This window comes from Enhydra lutris, unplaced genomic scaffold, assembly GCF_002288905.1.
Source record: "Enhydra lutris kenyoni isolate GAN:26980312 unplaced genomic scaffold, ASM228890v2 scaffoldscaffold24, whole genome shotgun sequence".
NCBI lineage: Eukaryota > Metazoa > Chordata > Mammalia > Carnivora > Mustelidae > Enhydra > Enhydra lutris.
Window position 1 is genome coordinate 30,716,833 of NW_019154108.1, and position 22,535 is coordinate 30,739,367.

General features: G+C 44.5%; 1 protein-coding gene across 4 annotated transcripts in view; it reads left to right on the forward strand.

The window, feature by feature from the left end:
- Positions 1-22,535, forward strand: part of LOC111150811 (nuclear VCP-like) — a 99,251-nt gene that overhangs the window by 69,300 nt on the left and 7,416 nt on the right. For 3 of the 4 annotated variants that reach the window (XM_022508422.1, XM_022508423.1, XM_022508425.1), the window contains 3 exons: positions 17,069-17,145; positions 19,361-19,449; positions 21,631-21,701. In XM_022508422.1, the coding sequence (XP_022364130.1) occupies positions 17,069-17,145; positions 19,361-19,449; positions 21,631-21,701 (237 nt within the window). Of the gene's footprint in view, positions 1-17,068; positions 17,146-19,346; positions 19,450-21,630; positions 21,702-22,535 lie in introns of those variants that run through there. The other variant, XM_022508424.1, reaches the window with a different exon arrangement.

The following is a 22,535-nucleotide window of genomic DNA, read 5'->3' on the forward strand; positions in this document are numbered from 1 at the left end:
GGTCTGGTGTGAACGAATAGGATTCTGGACTGACTGTAGAGTTGAGGGGCAAAGACAGAGCAGGAGAAACTCTCTGTTTGGGCCACTGAATGGGTGAGTCTGGGAAGGAGGAGGTTCTGGTGCTTGGTCAGTCTCCTGGCAAGAGTCAGCTCGAGCCTGGGAGGTCAGGAGAGCCCTCTAGCTGCCACCAGCATGGCTTCCTGTCAGAGACATGAAGACACATGGCTTTGGTCCAGGGCTTTTGACCCAGGGCAATCTGACTCCCAACAGCCCACCTCCCGGGCAGCATCTGGGGACACTCGTTTGGGGCCCAGGTGGGGCTGATGGTATGCCAGGCAGCCCCACAGCACGAAGTACCCGACCCAGGACGTCCGCAGAGCCACAGCCACGTAGCCCTGCTGTCACATGCGTCCTTGGGTCTCTGTGGCCAGCGGGTTCTGTGACAAGTTCACGCAGCATTTTGTCCCTGTCCTGGGCTCCTTCCCGGAGCTGTCTCTGAGGCGTTGTTTGCTTTGGTTAAAGTGTGTGTGTACAAACACAGACACACAAGCACGTGCACGTGCTCCTAATTTGTTTCCATGAGCTCCCGGTAGTTCTGGTGGCCGGAAAATCCTTCCACTCTTGCCCCTGGGCGAGCACTAAATACAGGCACGGACCGGAGGAGGCATGCCCGACGGGAGCTGTGGGTGCTCAGGGCCGCACACATTCGGACCCATAGTGATGATTGATTGCTCTTTCCCTCGTGTTCTCCTCTGTGGGCTGCTCAGCACCATGGGACAGCACCACGGGACAGCACCACGGGATGCTGAGTGCCATTTGCCGCAGTTATTAGCCCTCGGACTTGGGTAAAAGCACCCCACCTCAAAGGCAAAGTTATCGAGAAAAGAAGGTAATAGAATGCTGTGCGCGGAAGTATGTGCTCCTGATGGTGTGCACTTGCTGAGGACGGGAAACCCTCCGACTCAGGCCTCCCCTCTGAGGAGCACGTCTCCTAGACCAGAGGGTGACATGCATGCTTACAAAGCAACACAGGCCCATTCATTCCTGCGGCATGGAGAGCAATAGAGGGGCTGAACCGCCCAGGGGTTTCAGCTGTGTGAAGAAGAAAGTCCACTGACATATGGGCACTGGGCGACCCAGGGGTGGGGTTACAGGGCTTCGTCCGTGTGGTCTGGTTTGGTCCATCCACCAGCCCCATGCATCGTTGGACCAGCTGCGCAGGGAGAGCTGTGGGCATTTGGCTCCGTGGGTTCAGTGGTTTGTGGTCTCAGGTTTGGGGAGGGTGCAGGGGCCTTTGTTCCAACTCACTTTAACGTGGCCATACTGCTGTGATAGGGTGTCTTCAGTCTCATCTGGAAGGAAGGCTGGACCACGGGGACAGAGATTGCTGAAGAAGCAGCTGTCACTCACGTGTGTCAGCAGGACAGGGTTCTGGTTGCTTGGGCGCTGCACTGTTTGTGTGCAGACATCATAATGCAGGGCACTGTGTTTGTTGATGTCCCTGTTCTGTGACATCGTGTGTGTTTAGCAGGGGAACACCACCAGCTGGCTGTGAGTGTGGACGTTCTCAGGTGGCGGTGAGCCCCTCGACAGTCTCAGGCCCCGTCCTGTGTCAGTCCCAGCCTTGTATTTCCAGACGTTCTCTTGCAAGCATATAGTGTATGGGGGTGGTTAAAGAACCATTTAACTGGCGTAAATATGGAGATTTAGGAGGAAGAGTGTAGAATTAGAGACAGCCGTCCTTTGGGCAACTTCTACACACAAGCTGGGAATATGGAATGAAAAGACGGAGAAAGACATTTTAATAGGAAAATCAGTGTGACTTTAAAAGCAGCTTTCTGTAGCACTGTGGTTTGGGCTGTTTGTGGTCCGTTTTCAGCATCTGTCAGTGATAAAGGCAAAGGAGGGCTTTCGGTGATGTCCTCTCTTTGACCCTAGTAGGTATTTTTGCTTCAGTTAAGCGTGTGCCGTGTGCTCCCGCGGGAGCCTTGGAGCCTCACACACAGAACCGCAGAGGGAAAGTTCTCAGTGAGAGCCTGGGCACCTGCCTGCAGGGCAGAGGGCTGATCATCCTGCGGCACCCACCCTCCCGCCTCCACCCTCCTCTCCCCTTCCTCTCCCCCCCCACTCTCCTCCCCAATCTCCCCTCCTCCTGGGATGTTCTGTTCACAGGTCTATGTTGATAGCTAGAGCCAGAGCTGGCAGAGGGACAGGATGCAGAACCTCCGATTGCCAGGAGAGAACGCAGTCAGACCGCCTGCCTGGACTGAGGAAAAGTGGCATTTTCAGTGTTTACCCTTTCGGTGATAAAGTTTGCTAGACTTTTACTCCAGTTCCACAGATTGTTATATATACAGTTTCCTCTTCTCTTACTGATATGTGAAATTGTAGGGGGAGAGGATAGTAAAATTCTCTCATCTTGGTCCTAGAAGTCTGAAAAGACTCATAGGTGAAAGCAACTTCTCAGTATCTTTTAGAGTCTGTTTCTTTTTCTTTTTTAAGATTTTATTTATTTATTTGTCAGAGAGAGAGCACAGGCAGAGGGAGAGGCAGGCTCCCTGCTGAACAGAGAGCCTGATGCGGGGCTCAATCCCAGGACCCTGGCATCATGACCTGAGCCGAAGGCAGAGGCTTTAACCCACTGAGCCACCCAGGCTCCCTTGGAGTCTGTTACTTAAGAGAAAATTAGCAATAACAAATTATTTACTTGGTATGTTTGGTAATAATGTGATAGAAAGATGTTTATCACCAAAAGCCCCTTGGACAAAGGGAATTTTTTTAAACTTCTATTTCTTCCTTAATAAATGTAATTAAAACAAAATGTCAAGTGCTTTAAGATAATACTTAGCTTTAAAATAGCAGTAAATCCCACTAAAAGACTCAAAATTCCCCATTTGTTGTTTTTTTTTACAGTGTGTCCCAGAAGACTAAAATATATCTTAAAATCTCATCTAGAAACGTTAAATTTTCATGAGCTAAGAATATCGGGTATAATAGGCAATGTCTGTGAACCTCGTAACAGTGTTCCAGGCATTTGAAATGTTCAGCTGTTGTTTCCAGTTTAGTGATGAGCAGGATACAGAGGGGTACATTTCCATGGGTATGTCCAGAGATTGGCAAGAAACTCCAAACTAACAATTACCATGTTATCGTGGTAAGATGATGTTAATTTTCCTTCCTTTATTTCTTTACGTTCAACTATGTAAATAGATAACATTCTGATTCCAGAGTTTATTGTATGACAAAGGACAGGTTTCTGTGATTAAATATAGATGTAATCATTGAAATAAAAGTTATAGGGGCACCTGTGTGGCTCATTCAGTTGAGCATCCAACTCTTGTCGCAATTCAGGTTGTGATTTCAGGGTCATGAGCTTGAGCTCCGCATCACGCTCTGTGCTCAGCAGGAGTCTGCTTGGGATTCTCTCCCTCTTCCTTTCCCTCTGCCTGTGCTTGCTTTCTCTCTCTCAAATAAATAGATCTTTTAAAAAAACAAAAAAAGCGGGGGCACCTGGGTGGCTCAGTCAGTGGATTAAGCATCTATCTTCGGCTCAGGTCACGATCCCGGGATGCTGGGATTGAGTCCCACATCAGGCTCCCTGCTCAGTGGGGAGTGTGCTTCTCCCTGTTCTTTTGCCCACCCCCTGACTCATGCACCCATGCACTCACTCTCTCTAATAAATAAATAATAGTCTTGAAAGTAAGTAAAAAAAAGAAAGAAAAGTAATGGTATAAGACAAAATACTTTTGAACCCATGTTCTGTAACATCTGTGCTTATTCAGAATTCTAGGAATAATTGTAAAGGGGTCCTAACTTCTTTTTCTTACTTGTGATAAAATGTTTAACTTAAATTTACCATTTTAACCATCTTTTTAATGGAAGTATAATTAACATAATGTAATATTAGATCCCAGCGCACACTATAGTGATTCAGCACTTCCATGTGACAGCCGGTGCTCATCACGACAGGTGCACTCTTCAATTCCCATCTGTTACATCACCCTCCCCTACCCACCCACCCCCTCTGGTGACCATCAGTGTGTTCTCCAGACTGAAGAGTTTGTTTCTTGGTTTGCCTCTCTCTCTCTCTTTCCTTTTTTCCACTTTGTTCATTTGTTTTCTTTCTTAAATTCCATATACGAGTGGAATCATATGGTATTTGTCTTTCTCTGATGGATTTATTTCACTTACCATTACACTCTGTAGCTCCACCCAGGTCGTTTCAAATGGCAAGATTTCATTCTTTTTTATGGCTGAGTAGTATTTCATTATACCACATCTTTATCCATTCCTCACTCAGTGGACAGCGGGGCTGCTGCCATATCTGGCTATTATAGATAATGCTGCTAGAAACATCGGGGTGCACGTGTCCCTTTGAATTAGTGTTTTTCTATTCTTAGGTAAATATCCAGTAGTGCAGTTGCTGGATTGTAGGGTAGTTTTATTTGTAATTTTTTGAGAACCTTCTCTACTGTTTTCCAGAGCGGCTGCACCAGTTTACATTCCCACCAACAGGGCTCAAGGGTTCCCTTTCTCTTTGTCCTCCCCAACACCTGTTGTGTCTTGTGTTGTTGATTTTTGCCACTTTGACACGTGTGAGGTGGGATCTCACTGCGGTTTTGATCTGCACTAACCTGGTGATCAGTGATGATGAACATTTTTTCATGTGTCTGTTGGCCATCTCTCTTGTCTTCTTTGGAGAAGTGTCTGTTCATGTCTTCTGCCCATTTTAATAGGATTATTAGGGGGTTTTTGGTGTTAAGTTGTATAAAGTTCTTTATGTATTTATGTATTTTGGCATATCAGATACGTCATTTGCAGTTACCTCCCATTCGGTAGGTTATCTTGTCATTTTGTTGATGGTTCCTTTGCTGTACAGACGATTTTATCTTCATGTAGTAATGTAATTTCTCTTGGCTTTCCCTTGCCAGAGGAGACAGATCTAGAAATGTTTCTATAGCCAGTGTCAGAGACATTACTGCCTACATTTTAACTATTGTGAAGTGTACAGTTCTTTGCCATTAGTACTTTTACAGTGTTCTTCTTAAATAGTACAGTTGAACCGAGTAATTTAAAGATCAAATTGGCATAATTCTTCAGTTCATGAATCAGCAGCATACCATCCAGCAGGTAGAAAGGAGCTCTGAAGAGCTGTAGGAAAAGAAAGACTTTTTTAAGGCAGAAAGGAGGTGGGACAAGGAAGTGTATTAGGAAGGACTATGTCGTTTCATACCAAGTTACCTCCCTAAGGGGTCAGAGGGGTCTGTTGCAGGGTGTGGGGGGATTGTCTCACTAGTTTGGACCTGCTGGTCAGAGGATTCCCTCACTGACGGAGACCCGTGGCTGATACCCTCCTTGCGTCAGGAGATCCCCTTGCTGGTGAAGACCCAGGGCTGAAGGTCCCCTTCCTACGGTCAGGGTCTCCTCACTGGTGGAGACCTGGGGCTGAAGGATCCCTCCCTTTGTCAGGGGTTTCCCGTTGGTGTAGACCAGGAGTTCCAGACCCAGGGGCTGAAGGTGATGTGACCTTCTGGGAGAGGCTACACCTGCAGTTGGGTTGGGTGTTAAGTCTCAGTTTGCTGACTGGGACTTGGCACAACTGATTCTGTTCGTGGCCTTGTCTCTTTTTTAACAATTCTCCCACTTTTGGTCCTACCTTCAGCCTATCTGAGGATGTGATAAAAATGTACGGCCCTGGCGCCCCTCCCCGCTTGGTCTCCGAAGGTCTCAGTGTTTGCTCATGCTCTGTGGTAAGCACAGGTCATGACTTCAGGCTCACTGCTGCTTAGTGGGTCATTGTCTTAGTCCCGTTTCTGACTCTGTGTTCCTGGGGAGCTCGTGGGCTGGGTTCTTAGTGGCTGTGAACATGCATCTGAAGCTTTTGAGGGCATACAGCATGCTAGGGAGCCAGCTCTGGTTATTATAAGCAGAACAGTTCCCAGTGCACTTTGGGTGCACTTTGTAGCCATGGTCCCAAGACCCACACTAATCAAAATCAAGTCAGAGAAAGACCCTCTTGAAGGAGTTACTTTTTGTAAGCCAAGTGGCCTGTTCGGTGACTTTATGTTGCTGAGTTGCAGCTTCCCGAGAAGTGTGGGGCACGCGGTCTTGGCCACAGCGTGGACACCTCCTCTTTTTATAAAATCAAGTGCGATGCTACTGTCAGAATCAACTTTGGCCAGAGTCTACGGGTTTTTGTTGAATAACTCTGCTGTAGGAGCAGATTTGGTAATATTTTCAAGAGTTAAGGAGAGGTTCCTGATCTTAGCTGCATTTACTTTTATTCCTACCCATTTCAGGGAACCTGGGACCTGCCAGAGGGAGATAAGTTTGAATTACGAGGGCCTTCTGCTACAGCCACAGAGTCCAGTGAAATTTAAGGGTCTGTAGACCACATGGACTGTTTTATTCAGGTTATGCCTGCTGTATTTATCCCTTTGAATTAGTATTTTTGTATTCTGTAGGTAAATACCCACTACTACAATTGCTGGATCATAGGGCTGTTAATCAGAGACAGGAGAATGGACCCAGGGCTCAGACAGTCAGGCACAGTAGAGAGGGGCTGAATTTGTTCAAGAGAAACTGAGGCAGGAGTATCATGGCAAGTCCAACAGTCAATTGGAAGTTGGATTACCCGCCCCTCCCCCACTACCTTTTTGGCCAATGCCAGGGCAGAGGGAAAAGAAGAAAGGGTTTTGTGGTTAGTTGAAGTGTGAAGGTTTCCTCTGGGGACTTAGGAGGAAGCAGTCCACCTCGATGTTGCATGCTTCTCTTCCCATTACTTTGACTTGAGGTCTTCAGCTGCGGCAGACCAGATGTCAGGTGTCCTTCAGCTGCGTGCTGCTTATGCAGAGTCAAAACCCTGAACTCTGGGGGCCTCCTGCCTCGGGAGGGCCACCTGCCTGGGGAGGGCCGCCTGGCATGGGGCCGTCCCCGGGGGCTGGAAGGCAGTCTTTGTTCGTAGTGATTCTGATCCATAGTGGTGGGGAAACCAGAAATGTTACTGTGGAGAGTCATAGGCAGATGATTGAGGAAACAATTCAGGACCCGGTCTAGTCACAGGTCTAGTCACAAAGCCTCAGCAGCAGTTAACAAGACTAGAACGGAATATGGACAAAGGTACAAATGAGTGTTTCTCTACAGTTACCTTCATTTTTAAATTTTAGGGGGATCAGGCTGGGAGAAAAGTAAATGTTTCATCTTTGTTTATAAAGGCTTTTCCAAACTGCTGTTAAGTCATCTATGGTTCCTCAGATGAGGAAAAATAAAATATTAAAGAACCAGCAGCGCTTCTGGCAAGAGTCGTAAAAACTAATCCTTAGTTTATTCAGCCCTGTGTTATTAATTCTTGTTCTGTATGAATCCAGGTTTTTGCCTTCAGTTCCAGAAATTCTTGCGCAGTTCATTTTTACACTTGATCTTAGCCAAAAGGCAGAGAAGCGATTGCGCCTTTCATTTTTATGAAGTTACTGGAAACCTGTATTTGCCCGAGGGTTTTCCATGAAACTCCTTGAAGGTTACACACTTTGGCAGGAACATTATTGCAAAAGCATCCAACTAACACAATACCTCTGTAAATGACAGACAACTTAAAAAAACCTCCATTATTAAAGATCAATTAGAGTCCATTATGATGGGATTGACAGGAGATTTGGTTGTTTCTGTAACAGAATTTTCAAATGACAACTGGGAAGACTGTGGTAACATTATACTGGACGTACCAGATTCCAGGAGTCTCATGTCATTTCTGCGAGAGTTACATACCCACACAGTACGCCATAAACAAGGCTGGTACCCCACAGGGCTCCCCTGCCACGACGACATAGCAAGTAAGCCATCATTTGACATCTCCCTCTTCATAAGGAGAGAAGAAATCTTTGGAGATGTGCTAGGGGCCCTTCAGTCAATTTCAGAACTAGCTCTAAGTTAAAAAGACTTCATTTAAGATTTGAAATTGGCGAGTTTGTCAAAAGTATCAAAGGTTTAAAACACTTGGTTGAGTAGCATCACAGGGTGTTCACAAGGTAACCATTGTGAAACCTCTGGCTACCTTCTTAAACATGGTGACACTTAAATACCTCTCAGGCAAATATCGAAAATTAAATCCTTATGTAATTTCCCCCCATTTTTTTGAGGGGGGAGGGGCAGAGGGAGAGGGAGACAGAATCCCAGTTGGATTCCATGATTAGCATAGAGCCTGACGTGGGACTCAGTCTTCCAACCCTGAGATCAGGACCTGAGCCAAAATCAAGAGTCAGACGCTCAACCGACTGAGCCACCCGGTGCCCCTATAATTTCTTATTTAAGAGCAAACCAGGTCGCCTGGGTGGCTCAGTGGGTTAAGCCTCTGCCTTCGGCTCAGGTCATGATCTCAGGGTCCTGGGATTGAGCCCCACATTGGGCTCTCTGCTCAGCAGGGAGCCTGCTTCCCCCCACCCCCATCTCTGCCTGCCTCTCTGCCTACTTGTGATCTCTCTCTGTCAAATAAATAAATAAAACCTTTAAAAAAAAAAAAAAAGCAGGCCAGTAATCCAAGGAAACTCGTCCTTCTGCAGATGAGAGAAAATTAAGGTTTAGTTCTACCTAAGTACAATGTTGGTACTAAAGCTTTTTTAACCCATAAATGTATTCGATCTTACTCACCTTAATCACCCGTGAAATTCTTTTCAACTCTTAAAAACCTCAATTTGTAATGAAAATTAAGAAGTAAGCAATTGTGGACTGTTCGTTCTGTGCCTTGGCAAATTTACGAATACTGTTCATATTTTCTAGAAATGCATGTTTTCTCACAGTAAACTTTTGGGTGACACAAAACATGTTTTCTAACAGATCCAAATATCTTTTGCTACTCCGCAAAGGAAACCAAATGTAGATGAACCTGGTATTAATAATGTTTCAGTATTTCATTTGTGGATGATCTAGACAGTGAATTTCACTGAACTCATCATTTAACTTTAATAAAACTTTAAGGTTTTGGGTAACCAGAAGATCTTTGGGAACTATTTGCTGAAAATTTCACCCAGAGATTCTTCCCATTTACATCTATTTAAATCATTTGTTCTTAACAGTTGTGCTTTGATGACTTAGGAAAATTTCACTGACTTTGGACACAAAGTCATTTCAAGTTAGTTTTGGGGGCAACCGATTTTGTAATAGGTAACAGGAACTTACTTGATTAGTAAGCCCGAGTGGAAAAGAAGTTTCATTATATTTAGTGTTAATAACTCCAAAGACGTGGCTGTTTTAATTAAACCAACAAGCTGGAAGTAGCTTTTAGTCACCAAAGATTATCCTAGATCATGTGAACTGGAGGGGGTAAAAGCTCCAAATATTTGGGTTAGTTTTTATATTTTTTAAGAGTTTTAGGAATCCTTCCACAAACCCTACAGAAGGCCTTTCCTTCCGTCTGGTGACATTGGCTTAGCTTAGCTTAGAGGAGAGGGCCGAAAAAAAACGTTCCTATCAGGCTCTGAGTATCAGCTTCCGGTTTGACCAAGTACTGAAACAATCTTTTTAAATATTTTGTCACTTTGTAGTTTGTTTGTAGCCGGACAAACAGTAAATATTTCTGGCAATATTGAACCACCCCTTGGACTTAAGTGACGTCACCAGAGAGGGTGCAAAAGTTTTATCTCTTTCTGCTGGATGACGCAGACAGAGGTCTGGGAGGGCGGACTCTCATGGGAGTGTTCACCTCGGGTGGCTGTTCTGTTTCCCCAGGATCCCGTCTGCAGGCTCCATACAGCTTAAGGCAGAGGTGTGGCTCTTGTATCCCCCAGACTTTGATAAGGTTTTCCATTAATTTAAATTCTGGTTTCCTGGCTGTTTCTGGAGTGAGGTCACAGTCACACAGTGAGGTCCCAATGAGACCAGTGGTCACAGCCACTGGGCCATCCCTGGGAGCCTTGCCAGCTCTAGGACTGCCAGGTGGGAGCCCTCTCTCTTGGCGGGGTCGGGAGGGGCGATGACAGGGTGTGTGTGCAGGCACTACTTTGGCAGGTCTTGTTGGCTTTTGTTCCATAGTCTTTCAAAGTCGGGTCTGTGGCCTCTCATGTTTTCTGCCTTCTTATCAACCCATTAATCTTAGCACAGAACTCAAGTGTAGAAGCCTTCCAGGATCCTCCCTGAGCTTAGGAAATTTTTTAGCTGTGACCTTGAATTTGACTTTTGACCAAGGATTGAAAGCTGCCCCAGGAGGATGGCTGTGGCTGTGGCTGTGGGTGGCCTTGTTTGAAAAGAAGCCTGTTTGATAGTGACCTCTGAGTGAAAAGGGGTTGACGCTGAGGAGTGCTGGAAGGAGGAGTGCTGGAAGGAGGAGTGCCAAGCAGAATAGTGACATCGTACAATCCTTTGTATTAGCTGACTCTCCTTTTCAGTTTCCATTAACCTTTGGCACAGGTCTTTGAGGATAGCTGTTTTGGAATTTTGAAGTATTTTGGAGGCTTCTGCACGCCAGTTAAAATAGGAGTCCCATTCTCTTTATTTGGCTTGGGAACCTTTGTTTTTAAGGACACTTTTTTTTTTTTTTTTTTAAGGGATTTTAGTTATGTATTTGTCAGAGAGTGAGCTCAAGCAGGCGGAGCAGCAGGCAGAGGGAGAGGGAGAAGCAGGCTCCCCGCTGAGCAGGGAGCCCAAAGCGGGGCTCTATCAAGGGACCCTGAGATCATGACCTGAGCTGAGGGCAGATGCTTAACCAACTGAGCCGCCTGCGCCTCAAGAATAATTAAGATTTTAATGATCCAAAGATTCCTCAGCCCTTATTTCTATTAGTTGGAAAGTAGTGTTGGTACATTTGGAGGTGTCCCATGTAGACCACACCCCACACTGTCAACAAAAGGCAGCAGATTACTTTCTTTCACGTGACAGTATATAAGGGCTTACGTATTTTTTTTTTTCTTTTTAAAGATTTCATTTATTTATTTGACAGACAGAGGTCACAAGTAGGCAGAGAAGCAAGCAGAGAGAGAGGAGGAAGCAGGCTCCCTGCTGAGCAGACAGCCTGATGCGGGGCTCGATCCCAGGACCCTGAGATCATGACCTGAGCCGAAGGCAGAGGTTTAACCCACTGAGCCACCCAGGCGCCCCAGGGCTTACTTATATTTATAAGAAAAATAAATTTCCTAAGAAATAGAAAATTTCTGAAATCCAAATTCTAAGAATTATTTTTCTGAAATAGTGAGCTATCACAAAAGATTTCACTGAAAAGTTGTCCTATATCTAGAAAGCTGATAGCTGCCCACAGTGTGCAGATGTGAGGACAAGTTCTCCTCTTGTCCCTCATAAACAGAATGCTGAATTTTGACGGACAGTGTTTTCAGCAGTGTCCCTGTGACACTGCTTCTCTTCATGAGAAGAAGCTTCTCTTCCTGTTAGCTGAAGACCTAACTCAAAGCCATTCATTGAAAACAACTTTGTGAAAGGTCAGAGAAATGCACTCTGCGGGTACCCGAGCCATTGCAAGAGTCCATCTTGACCCAGCAGTTGAATTCAGATGTTGAGAAGTCCAAAAGAGTTATCCTTTAACAGTCCTCCATGAATTTATTCTTAGATTGAACCTTCAATTAAAACAGGACAGACGGCATGTGGAGTATGGTGGGGGGGCATCTGTGTGCTGTGGGACTGAAGGTAATGCTGGTGGTTTCTTACAAATGTTTAGGAATCTAATGAGGGCTTGTGCCTGATGAGGCAGCCTCTCCCCTACCCCGCATCTTGCTTCTAGTGATGCTGGAGGGACTCAGCAAGCCCTTTCCATCAGGCCTTCCTGCTTTGGGGGAGCCTGGAAAGCCCCAGCATTCCTGCTCTCCATCACAATAAATCACTGTTACACACCTACCTTCGCTGCTTCCCCACCCCAAATGTAGCACAAAATTATATGCTTATCTGGAGATCAGATACTGGTTTTTTAAATTATTTTAATTCCAGTGAGTTACTATATAGTGTAATATTTGTTTTGGGTGTACAGTGTAGTGACTCAGCACTTCCATACATCACCCAGCTCATCATGATAAATACACTTACCTCTAGTAACCGTCAGTGTGGTCTCTAGTTAAGAGTTGGTTTCGGGGCACCTGGGTCGCTCAGTCGGGTGTCTGCTTTTGGCTTGGGTCATGATCTTGGGGTCCTGGGGTCAGCCCCAAGTGGGCTCCCTGCTTAGTAGGGAGTCTGCTGTTCCCTCTGCCTCTACGCTTTCTCTCTCTCGCTAATAAATAAAATCTTTTTTAAAAATCTGTTTCTTTTTTTCCCCCTTTACTCATTTGTTTCTTAAATTCCACATGTGAGGGGTGCCTGGGTGGTTCATTGGGTTAAGCCTCTGCCTTCGGCTCAGGTCATGATCTCAGGGTCCTGGGATCGAGCCCCACATCAGGCTCTCTGCTCAGCAGGGAGCTTGCTTCCCCCTCTCTCTCTGCTCTGCCTCTCTGCCTACTTGTGATCTCTCTGTCAAATAAATAAATAAAGTCTTTAAAAAAAAATTCCACATGTGAGTGAAATCATGATAATTGTCTTTTTCTGACTTATTTTGCTCAGCATTATACCCTCTAGTTCCATCCATGTCAGTGCAAATGGCAAGATTCCATTATTTTTATGGCTGAGTAATATTCCATTGTGTGTGCATGCATTTATACCACCTCCTCTTTATCCACTCATCTGTTGATGGACACTTCGGCTGCTCCCATCTTGGCTGTTGTAGATAATGCTGCGGTACACATCAGCGTGCGTGTATCCCTTTGAATTAGTATTTTTCTGTTTGGGGTCATAGGGTAGTTATATTTTTAATTTTTTGAGGAGACTCCATACGTTTTCCGGAATGGGTGCACCAGTTTGCATTCCCACCAGCAGTCCTCCTTTCTCCACATCTTCACCAACACCTGTTTTTTCTTGTGTTACTCATTTTAACCATCTGACAGGTGTGAGGTGGCATCTCATCATGGTTTTGGTTTGTATTTCGCTGATGATGGGTGATGTTGAGCATCTTTTCATGTGTGGGCCATTTGCATGTCATCTTTGGAGAAATGTCTGTTCATCTCTTCTGCCCATTTTTTAATTTGATTATTTGGTTTTTGGGTGTTCAGTTGTATCAGTTCTTTGTATAGTTTGGATACTAACCCTTTATCAGATATGTCATAAGCAAATACCTTATGCCATTTAGTAGTTTGCCTTGATCAACAAGTAGCTGAACAAAACAGGTACTTTGAATGTGAACAAAACAGGTACTTTGGTTGATCATTTCCTTTCTCTGCAGAAGCTTTTTATTTTGATGAAGCCCTAGTAATTTATTTTGCTTGTATTTTCCTTGCCTCTGGAGACCTATCTAGAAGAACATTGCTGTGGGGGAGCGCCTGGGTGGCTCAGTGGGTTAAAGCCTCTGCCTTCGGCTCAGGTCATGATCTCAGGGTCCTGGGATCGAGCCCCACATCGGGCTCTCTGCTCAGCAGGGAGCCTGCTTCCTTCTCTCTCTCTGCCTTCCTCTCTGCCTACTTGTGATCTCTGTCTGTCGAATAAATAAATAAAATCTTAAAAAAAAAAAATTTAAAAAAAAACCCAAAACATTGCTGTGGCTGATATCAGAGACATTACTGCCTATGTTCTCTTCTAGCAGTTTTATGGTTTCAGGTCTCACAATTAGGTCTTGAATCCACTTTGAGTCTTTTTGTGTGTGTGTGTATGGTATAGGAGAGTGGTCTAGACTCATTCTTCCGCATGTAGCTGCCCAGTTTTCCCAGCACCATTGACTGAAGAGATTGTCTTTTCCCCATCGGATGTTCTTTCCTGCTTTGTCGAAGATTAGTTGACCATAGAGTTGTGGGTCCATCCCTGGGTTTTCTGTTCTGTTGCACTATCTCTGTGTCTGTTTTTGTGCCCATACCATACTGTCTAGATCACTACAGTTCTGTGATAAAACATGAAGTCCAGAATCGTGATGCCTCCAGCTTTGCTTTTCCAAGATTGCTTCACTTTTTGGGGTCTTTTGTGATTCCACACAAATTTTAGGATTGTTTGGCCTAGTTCTGTGAAAAATGCTGTTGGTATTTTGATAGGGATTGCAATATATGTGTAGATTGCTTTGGGTTGTAGAGACATTTTAACAATATTTGTTCTCCCAATCCATGAGAATGGAGTGTCTCCATTTTTTTGTGTCATCTTTAACTTTTTTTTTTTTTAGATTTTTATCTATTTATTTGACAGAGACAGCCAAAGAAGGAACACAAGCATGGGGAGTGGGAGAGGGAGAAGCAGGCTCCCTGCTGAGTAGGGAGCCCGACATGGGGCTTGATCCCAGGACCCCGGGATCATGACCTGAGCTGAAGTCAGACACTTAATAACTGAGCCACCCAGGCATCCCCATCTTCAATTTCTTATATGAGTGGTTTTTCAGAGTATCGGTCTTTTAACTCTTTGGTTAGATTTATTCCTAGGTAGTTCACTGTTTTTTGGTACAATTATAAATGGGATTGTTTTCTTAATTTCTCTTTCTGCTGCTTCATTATTGGTGTATAGAAATGCAACAGATTTCTGTACATCGATTTTTGTATCCTATGATTTTACTGAATTCATTTATCAGTTCTAGCAGTTTTTTGGTGGAGTCGTTAGGGTTTTCTACATAGAATGTCATGTCATCGCAAATAGTGAGTTTTGCTTCTTCTTTCCAATTTAGAAGCCTTTTATACCTTTCTGTTTTCTGATTGCTGCAGCTGGGACTTACAATAATATGTTGAATAAAAGAGTAAAATTGAACATCCTTGTCTTGTTCCTGACCACAGAGGTCAGTTTTTCCCCATTTAGGATGATATTAGCCATGGGTTTTTCATATATGGCCTTTATTATGTTGAGGTATGTTCCCTCTAAACCTACTTTGTTGAGGGTTTTTACCATGAATGGATGTTGGGCTTGTCAAATGCCTTCCCTGCGTCTATTGAAAGGATCATATGGTTTTTATCCTTTCTCGTGTTGATGTGATGTATCACAGTGATTGATTGGCAAATATTGGATCACCCTTATATCCCAGGAATAAATCCCACTTGATGGTGGCGAATGTCTTTTTTAATGTACTATTGGATTCAGTTTGCTCATACTTTGTTGAAAATTTTTGCATCCATGTTCCTCAGAGATATTGGCCTATTGTTCTCTTTCTTTGTGGTATCTTTATCTGGTTTTGGTATCAGGATCACGCTGGCCTCACAGAATGAATTTGGAAACTTTCCTTCCTCTTGTAGTTTTTGAAATAGATACTTACTGTGTTTTATTACCAAAATAAAGTATAAAGTTCTAGGAACTTCCCAAAGTCCATGTAGTTGTAGATTTGAATTTTAGAAGTCAGAATTCCTCATTTCTGGCCCAATGTTATTTCTTCTTCTTAGACTTTTTACTGAAGTACAATGCGCATACAGAGAAGTGGAGATGTCATTAAATACGCAGCTGCATGAGTTTCTATAAACAAAACCTCCAGATGAAGGAAGAGAACGTTACCAGTTATGGTCATAGAGCGTTAGTTGCCAGGGCTGGAGGTGGTGGGAGTGGGCAGGCCAGTGGCTCTGCGTCTAGCATTTCATTTGGGGAAGGTGGAAGAAGCTCTAGACATGAACGGTTGTACAACACTGTGAATGTACTTAATGCTACTAAACTGTACAGTTAAAAATGGTTAAATTAATAAGTTTTGTTAAGCAAATTTTACTGCAATAAGAGAAGAGAGATCGTCACCAGAGCCTCAGAAGCTATGCTCCTTCCTTCCTGCCACCCCCGAGCCCCCCAAACCTCTCCCCTCCCTGCGCGCCAGGGTTAACTGACTAAATGGAAACTTTATACCTTATAAGGGTCCATGCAGTCTGGCCATCTAGTTTTACACACTTGGGAGGGAAAAAAGAAAAGAGCACCATGATTGTTTGCCTGAGGTCCCACAGAGTTTATTCCTCATGATGCCTTCCCAGGTCAATGTGGATTGAGTGGGAACCGTAACTGTTTCTTGACTACGTGTCGGATGAACATTTGCGTTTTATCAAGTCATAGCCGACGCCGAGTTTATGAAGCTGTTAAGTATGCACAGCCGGGAGGAAGAGAGAGGACGCTGTGTGTCTGCTTGTGGCGCCTGGCTGTCCGGTCCAGCTCGCGGCACCCTCCATGCTGATGCACAATACCTAACCTTGAGGTTTAAGAGCCTCACTCACTTTCTGTGTGTTTCTTCAGCTGTTTCCTAAAGTGATACTTATTACAAAGGAAGGAGTGTATGCAATATATGTGTACATTATAAAAAAGAATAATAAAGCAAAAACTCACAGACCTGCCATTTATCTTGGTCATGATTTTAAGTCACTAAAATGTCATCACATCTGTAGCATAAGCAAATGCCTATATGTTGCTGGAATTCCGAGCATGTCCTGATGTCTGTCCTTTCTGGCATCTGTTGGTGTATGAGCCATTGGAGAGGTGGCACCAAGGCCTGGATCAAGTTGCAGACAAGGGCTAGGAGCACACGGAGCCCAGAGGGTGTGTGGCATCCTCCCCTGGTCAAGTTCACGGTTCTTCCCATCTCACCTGCCAGCCTTGCACCGAAGTACTTGCCTTATTTAATTGTCCAGAGGAAGTGTTTCTTCCCTTTAGAAAGGTTGAAGTGGTGGTTTCTGTTCTTGCTGCAACTGCACAGATTCTCAGCTCCACAAGATCAGTCAGTCATTTGCCTTTAGCTTTCTGAATATTGGAGTCTGCTTCTTAACCTTGTTTCTCAAAATTGGAATTTTTAAAAAAGATTTTATTTATTTATTTATTTGACGGAGATCACAAGTAGGCAGAGAGGCAGGGAGAGAGGGGGAAGCAGGCTCCCCACTGAGCAGAGAGCCTGATGTGGGGCTTGATCCCAGGACCCTGGGATCACGCCCCAAGCTGAAGGCAGAGGCTTAACCCACCGAGCCACCGAGGCACCCCTCAAAATTGGAAATTTATAGAAATCTCACAATACTGGTCTAGAGGTCAAAGATAATTCATTTAGTCAAGCGGTTATTACTCTTCATGAAGAACCTGTTCTGTGAAAAAGCCCAGATCTTTAAAGTCTCCATGAAAACTGATTTTTCTCTCTTAGAATGGCACCAGACCGCCCCTGGGTGCAGACGTGAGTTTGGAAGCCCTCGCTGCTGACCTGCGCTGTGATTGCTACTCGTGAGTACCTCAATCTCAAGTCCTGATCTCTCGATCTTGTGGGCAGGATGGGGGACAGCAGTCCTGTGGGGAGGGTTGAGCTTGGTGTCCTGTCGAGTGCCCAAGGTGGTTAGTGGCTGGCTCGGGCCTGGCTCTCCCTTCTGATAGAAGGGACTACCCGTCTTGAGGCTCTGAGGAGCTCCGGCGCTGGGGCGCATGTGCTCCCACGTCAACTCTTGCTTCCCAGCTTCCCTGACTGCTGTGGCTGCCTTTGCCAGTTGTCCGTCCCTTCTTCCAGAAGACCTGAGCAGACATTTCAGTGTTCCTGCTTCAGCCCTGAAGAGGGTCATCTGTGAGCGTTTTGTTCTCCATGGCTCAGAACGCATTTTCACGGCACACCTGCTAACCTGCACAGCCCATAGTGATAGCCGGAAACCAGGCGTTTCTGCCTGCAGCACGTGTGTTTGTGTGGTCATGGTTTTTGTTATTTTCTTTACGTTCAGTAAGGTTGTTAACTGTCCCACTTTGGGTACACAGAGAAGAAAACGAAATCATTTCACTAACAGGGAGACGTCTACCCCTCTGGCTTTGAAAGCCTTACTGCTTGGTTGTCCTTGATATACTTGGTGCTCATGATATTCCTCTAGGTCAGAGCCAAATAATGTGCTTTCCAAAGCCAAGCGAGTAAGGTGATGTTTTCTTTCTTTATCTCTCTCTTTTTTAATTAATTTATTTCAGTGAGAGAAAGAAAGAGCATGTGATGGGGGGGGAAGGGCAGAGAGAGAGAGAATCTCAAGCAGACTCCACACTTAGTGCAGAGCCTGACATGGGCTCGATCCCACAACTCTGAGACTGTCACCTGAGCTGAAACCGAGAGTCCAGTGCTCAGCCAGCTGTGCCTCCCAGATGCCCCGAGACAATGTTTTCATGTTGGAGACATTCAGGACTCAGTTACTCCACAGTGTCAACTTACATCCCAACAGCCAGACCGACAGGGGACCATATTGGCATCTGGTTATGTCCATTCTAGTCAAAGACCTTCATTTCTTGTAAAGAGGATTACACTGGAAACCTCTTCTCAGGGAGTGTGGTCAGGATGCATCATTTTATCTCGTTTCTTCACGTATGAGCATCGGGGCCATGACCCTCTTCTCTGTCCAGCTATCTTGGCTCAGGCGTGAAGGCAAGGATTGTCTTGATGACGGGACACACTTGGAGTCACAGGTGGTGGTGGTCAGCAGAAGCCCCTCCCTCCCTCTAAGGACAGTGAGTTCCTCCCCCCACTTCGATTGGGATCAAACTTGTACAACTACAGGAACTATTCTGCAGGGGGGATGGCTTATGTGAGTAGTGTACAGCTTGAAGAGCTAAAACACAGAGGCAGTTTAATGGCAGAACTTACCCTGGGCCACACCTTCTGGATTCTCAGAGGAAGGCGCAGGTTTACAAAGGGGTCAGGGGTAACATTGGATACCTAACCACAGAAACATTGCATTTAGCTAATAATTTAAGCTCTATGGGCATTTAATGTTTTACGTTGTATGGATGGGCAACATTATATACATGAAGTAAGTTTTAATGTCTAGAAATGAGGTTTTTATCCCCAGGTCCAAACTCTCTCCCAAAGAGCTGCAGGATTCTGTTGAAGATGTGATGTAGTGAAATGCCAGTGAGCAGTGTTGCTCGTTGAACTCAGGAACTGTGCTGAGTCAGCATAGTGTTGCACAAAGTAATTAGAGGCTTGTTAGTTGTCCTGCTTTAATTCATTTATGACAGGTCCACTCAGCTCGGACTTGAGTCAGGACATTAAAGACTTGCTAGCCTTTGTGCTTCCCTCTTTTGAAGTAGGTGCCATAAATGACTCTTGTGTAAGCTTACTCTAGGCAGTAAGTCGCATGTGACGGGCAGCACACTGGCAGCACAGGCCCCGTGGATGGAGATTTTATGATGAATGTGTAACTTTCTATCAACTGGGCAATTCATGTAGACTTTTTACGTTAACTTCAGTATCTATAGGTGTTAGTACAGCAATGTTTATGATTCCTTGCATCGTTTCCATCATAATTACCCTTCTTCTAAAAGCTAGAAATATTTGAAGTAAAATTGAAAAGGTCTTCTCCTGCTGACCCTAGTGGTCATTCTGTTCCCGAGCTGTGTGATTTGTGACTGGAAACTGCAGTCAGCCTCCATTCTTTGTGCTGTCGTAGAATAACTGAGAGCAGGTCTTCTCCTGCAGGGGTGCAGATCTCTCTGCTTTGGTTCGGGAAGCGTCCGTCTGCGCCCTGAGACAGGAAATGACAAGACCGAAGGGTGGAGGTGAGGCAGGTACGGTGCTTTCTGGAATGTCTCTGTTCCCTGTCGTTGTCACTCTGGACACCTCACAGCACTGCTGACTCACAAAGTGACCATTGTCTCATGTCTGTGATGTGAAAGCTGACATGTCCCTGACAAGACCGTTCCAGTAGGCTTCGCTTCACGTGGTGTCTGGCACCCATCTGGTGGCTTCTCAGCCTCTTCTTCCCCCACTCAGAGTCCATGTGTCTGTTTTTATTCCCACTGGGTTTCTCTGTCTCCCTCTTCCTTCTGTCTTTGGCTCCTGAGAATCCCAGGGTGAACTTTGGTTTAGTTCCCAGCGGCATCTGTGCCGCCGAGATCTGTCAGCACACGTCCCTTCATGATGAGGTCCCCGTGTTTTTGTTATGATTCAGTTATCCAAATCGCTTTTATTATAAGCTATTTTAGATTCCTCTTGGAGGATGTAAGTGATGAATCACTAAATGCTACTCCTGAAACCAACATTACACTATATGTTAACTAGAATTTAAATAAAAAATTGGAGATGGAAAAAAAAAAAAAGACCATTGGACTTAGAAAAAAAAAAAAATACAAGTTGCCATGGCATTCAGATTATATTACATGATTAAAAAAAAAAAAAAAAGTTCACCCATGGAGAGTTTTGTAATTCTGCATTAAAGTTAAGAATTAAAATAAAACAAAAATAAATAAAAATTTTAAAAGTTTTTTTTTTTAAACAAAATTAAAAAATCCTCTTGGAAGTAACAGATAAAATTCGCAAACCTAGACTATCTTGTAAGAAACATTGTGTAAGTGTGCCACTTGAGAGCAGAGTCTGATGGTGTTTTGGGATATTTGGGCCTCTCTACACACGTTGGCTGTTTGGATGTTCATTTATAATCATGCAGCAAAGTCTGACGTCTGTGCTCTGCTGCAGTTTGCATTACTAGTTACCTGTCCTCTAGGGACTTAGTGTTGATACCTTCCTCACCGAAATCCGTATGCTATTCACCTTCCACTTGACGTGTTTAACTACACATTTTATTCAATTTTTTTTTTTTTTAGGTAAATACGGTATCTTAGTATTTGTACAGCTAGCTCAGTTTTAATGGTCATCGTGTAAGCTGTTTCAGGAACATTCTAAACCAAGTCTTGTTCCAAATGGAGTTACTTGATTTCCCTTCCTTACATAATGGCACAAGCTTATAAAGAAGGAGAGCCCCTTCTGATCCAGTGTTGGGATAGTATCTCTGTATCTAATATATATTATGATATAACGCTGTAACATCTACTAATGCATATGCACTCTTAAATAGCTGTAGAATATTACTTTCCACTCCCAGTTAAATTATTTGTCTTATCTTAAAAAGGAACAATTTTGGCTCTTCTTCATCAAACATCGTCATTAAGGCGTAAACAGTGCAAAGAGGGGCCTTCAAAGGGTGATAGTTTAAGAGTGATAGTCTCTCTGGGGTGTCCTGCATTGAAACCTGGTAAGCATGGGGAGATGTTGGTTAGAGGATAAGACTTCCTGCCATAAGATGAACACATTCCGGAGGTCAGATATATTGCATGAGGTCTGTAATTAACAAAAAGGATTATATACTTGAACGATAGATCTTAGAAAGATCTTAGAAAGATAGATCTTGAAAGAGTAGATCTTAGAAGTTATACACACACACACACACACACACACACACACACACACACACACAATCGTGTGAGGGATGTAGGTTCCAGCTAACATTTGTGATGATCACTTTACAACAATGTCTGAAATCGTCACAATAGTCACACACCTTACACTTCCATGTATATGTCAGTGATCTCTCAATAAAGGGTAATGAAAACAGGGACTCTCTCTAATTAAAGATGAACAAAGTACTTTTTTATATAATTTGTCCCAAAGTAAACTGTTTCGATTGCTGAGGGAAAAAATTTACACTACAATGGACACTGATATAAAACTTAAGCATTTACTTAAAATTAAATATGGTTAGGTGTGTGTAAATTAAATGAAATTGAAAATATGGCCCAAAACATCTGGTAAGCAGGGTGTCCCGGTCTTGACTGTCATTCAGAACAGACCCAGTGTGATCACTGTCTCCTCCCTGTTCCCTTGACCTCTTGCAAGTCAGTGTCTCAGGAGAATCTACCTGTCAGTTGCTGTTAGCGCCCCCCACCCAGATGTGTCTGTGATTTGCTCCCCAGGTGAACTGAAGGTCAGTCAGAAGCACTTTGAAGAAGCTTTCAAGAAAGTGAAATCTTCTATATCAAAACAGGTAAGAAATGCTCTTAATATGTGTAGAGAAAAACTAGAATGGAGACCAGGAGATTGTGAACTTATGGAAACAAGGAAAATAATTGTCTTTATGGGAGCATTCTTGAGACTCTAGTTTTGTGTGTTTCTTGAAAGACTGAAGCCAGAGAGAGGGTGACGCATGTGGGTCTTTCCACCATCTGAGGATTTTTAGTCTCTTTGGTCCACGTGTCCCCTGACCTGCTCCACCCTTCCCAAGACTCTTACCTGCCTGGAGCCAGACTTCCTCGTCGGCACCCGGGACTCGCCCACACATTTCAGGCAGGTACAGATGTCCTCCCGGTAAGGTCAGAGAAGGGTTAAACACACAGCCCGCTTTTCTATACATACAACGCCAGATAGCGCGTGTTTGCTTCTTACCGTGCAGAGGAAGTCCATTGGTGGTAACAAGGACGGCCGATGCCACACAGAGCTGCGGGGGTGCGTCCAGCCCTCTGACACGCCTGACTTGGGCACCGCTGTGATAAAGCTTGTTCACCTGGCTGCCTTGTTTCGGGGCTTCTGGAAATGTAATGCGCCTTAGCCTCGAGAACCTGCTTCCTGGTGGACTAAAACTCCCTTTAAATCATTAGGCATTTATTACCCCAGGCCTAGTATTTCTGACGATAATTACTGATTGAAAATCTTGGAGTCAAAGTCCAAGGAGTTATGGGAGGTGGGCTGCCCTGTTTGGTGTCTCAAGATTTGCTCTGAACCTTCTAAAGAGGTGACCGCTGTACCACTTTTATTTTTTTAAAAAAGATTTTATTTTTAGTTAATCTCTGCTCCCAGCACGGGGTTCGAATTCACAACCCCG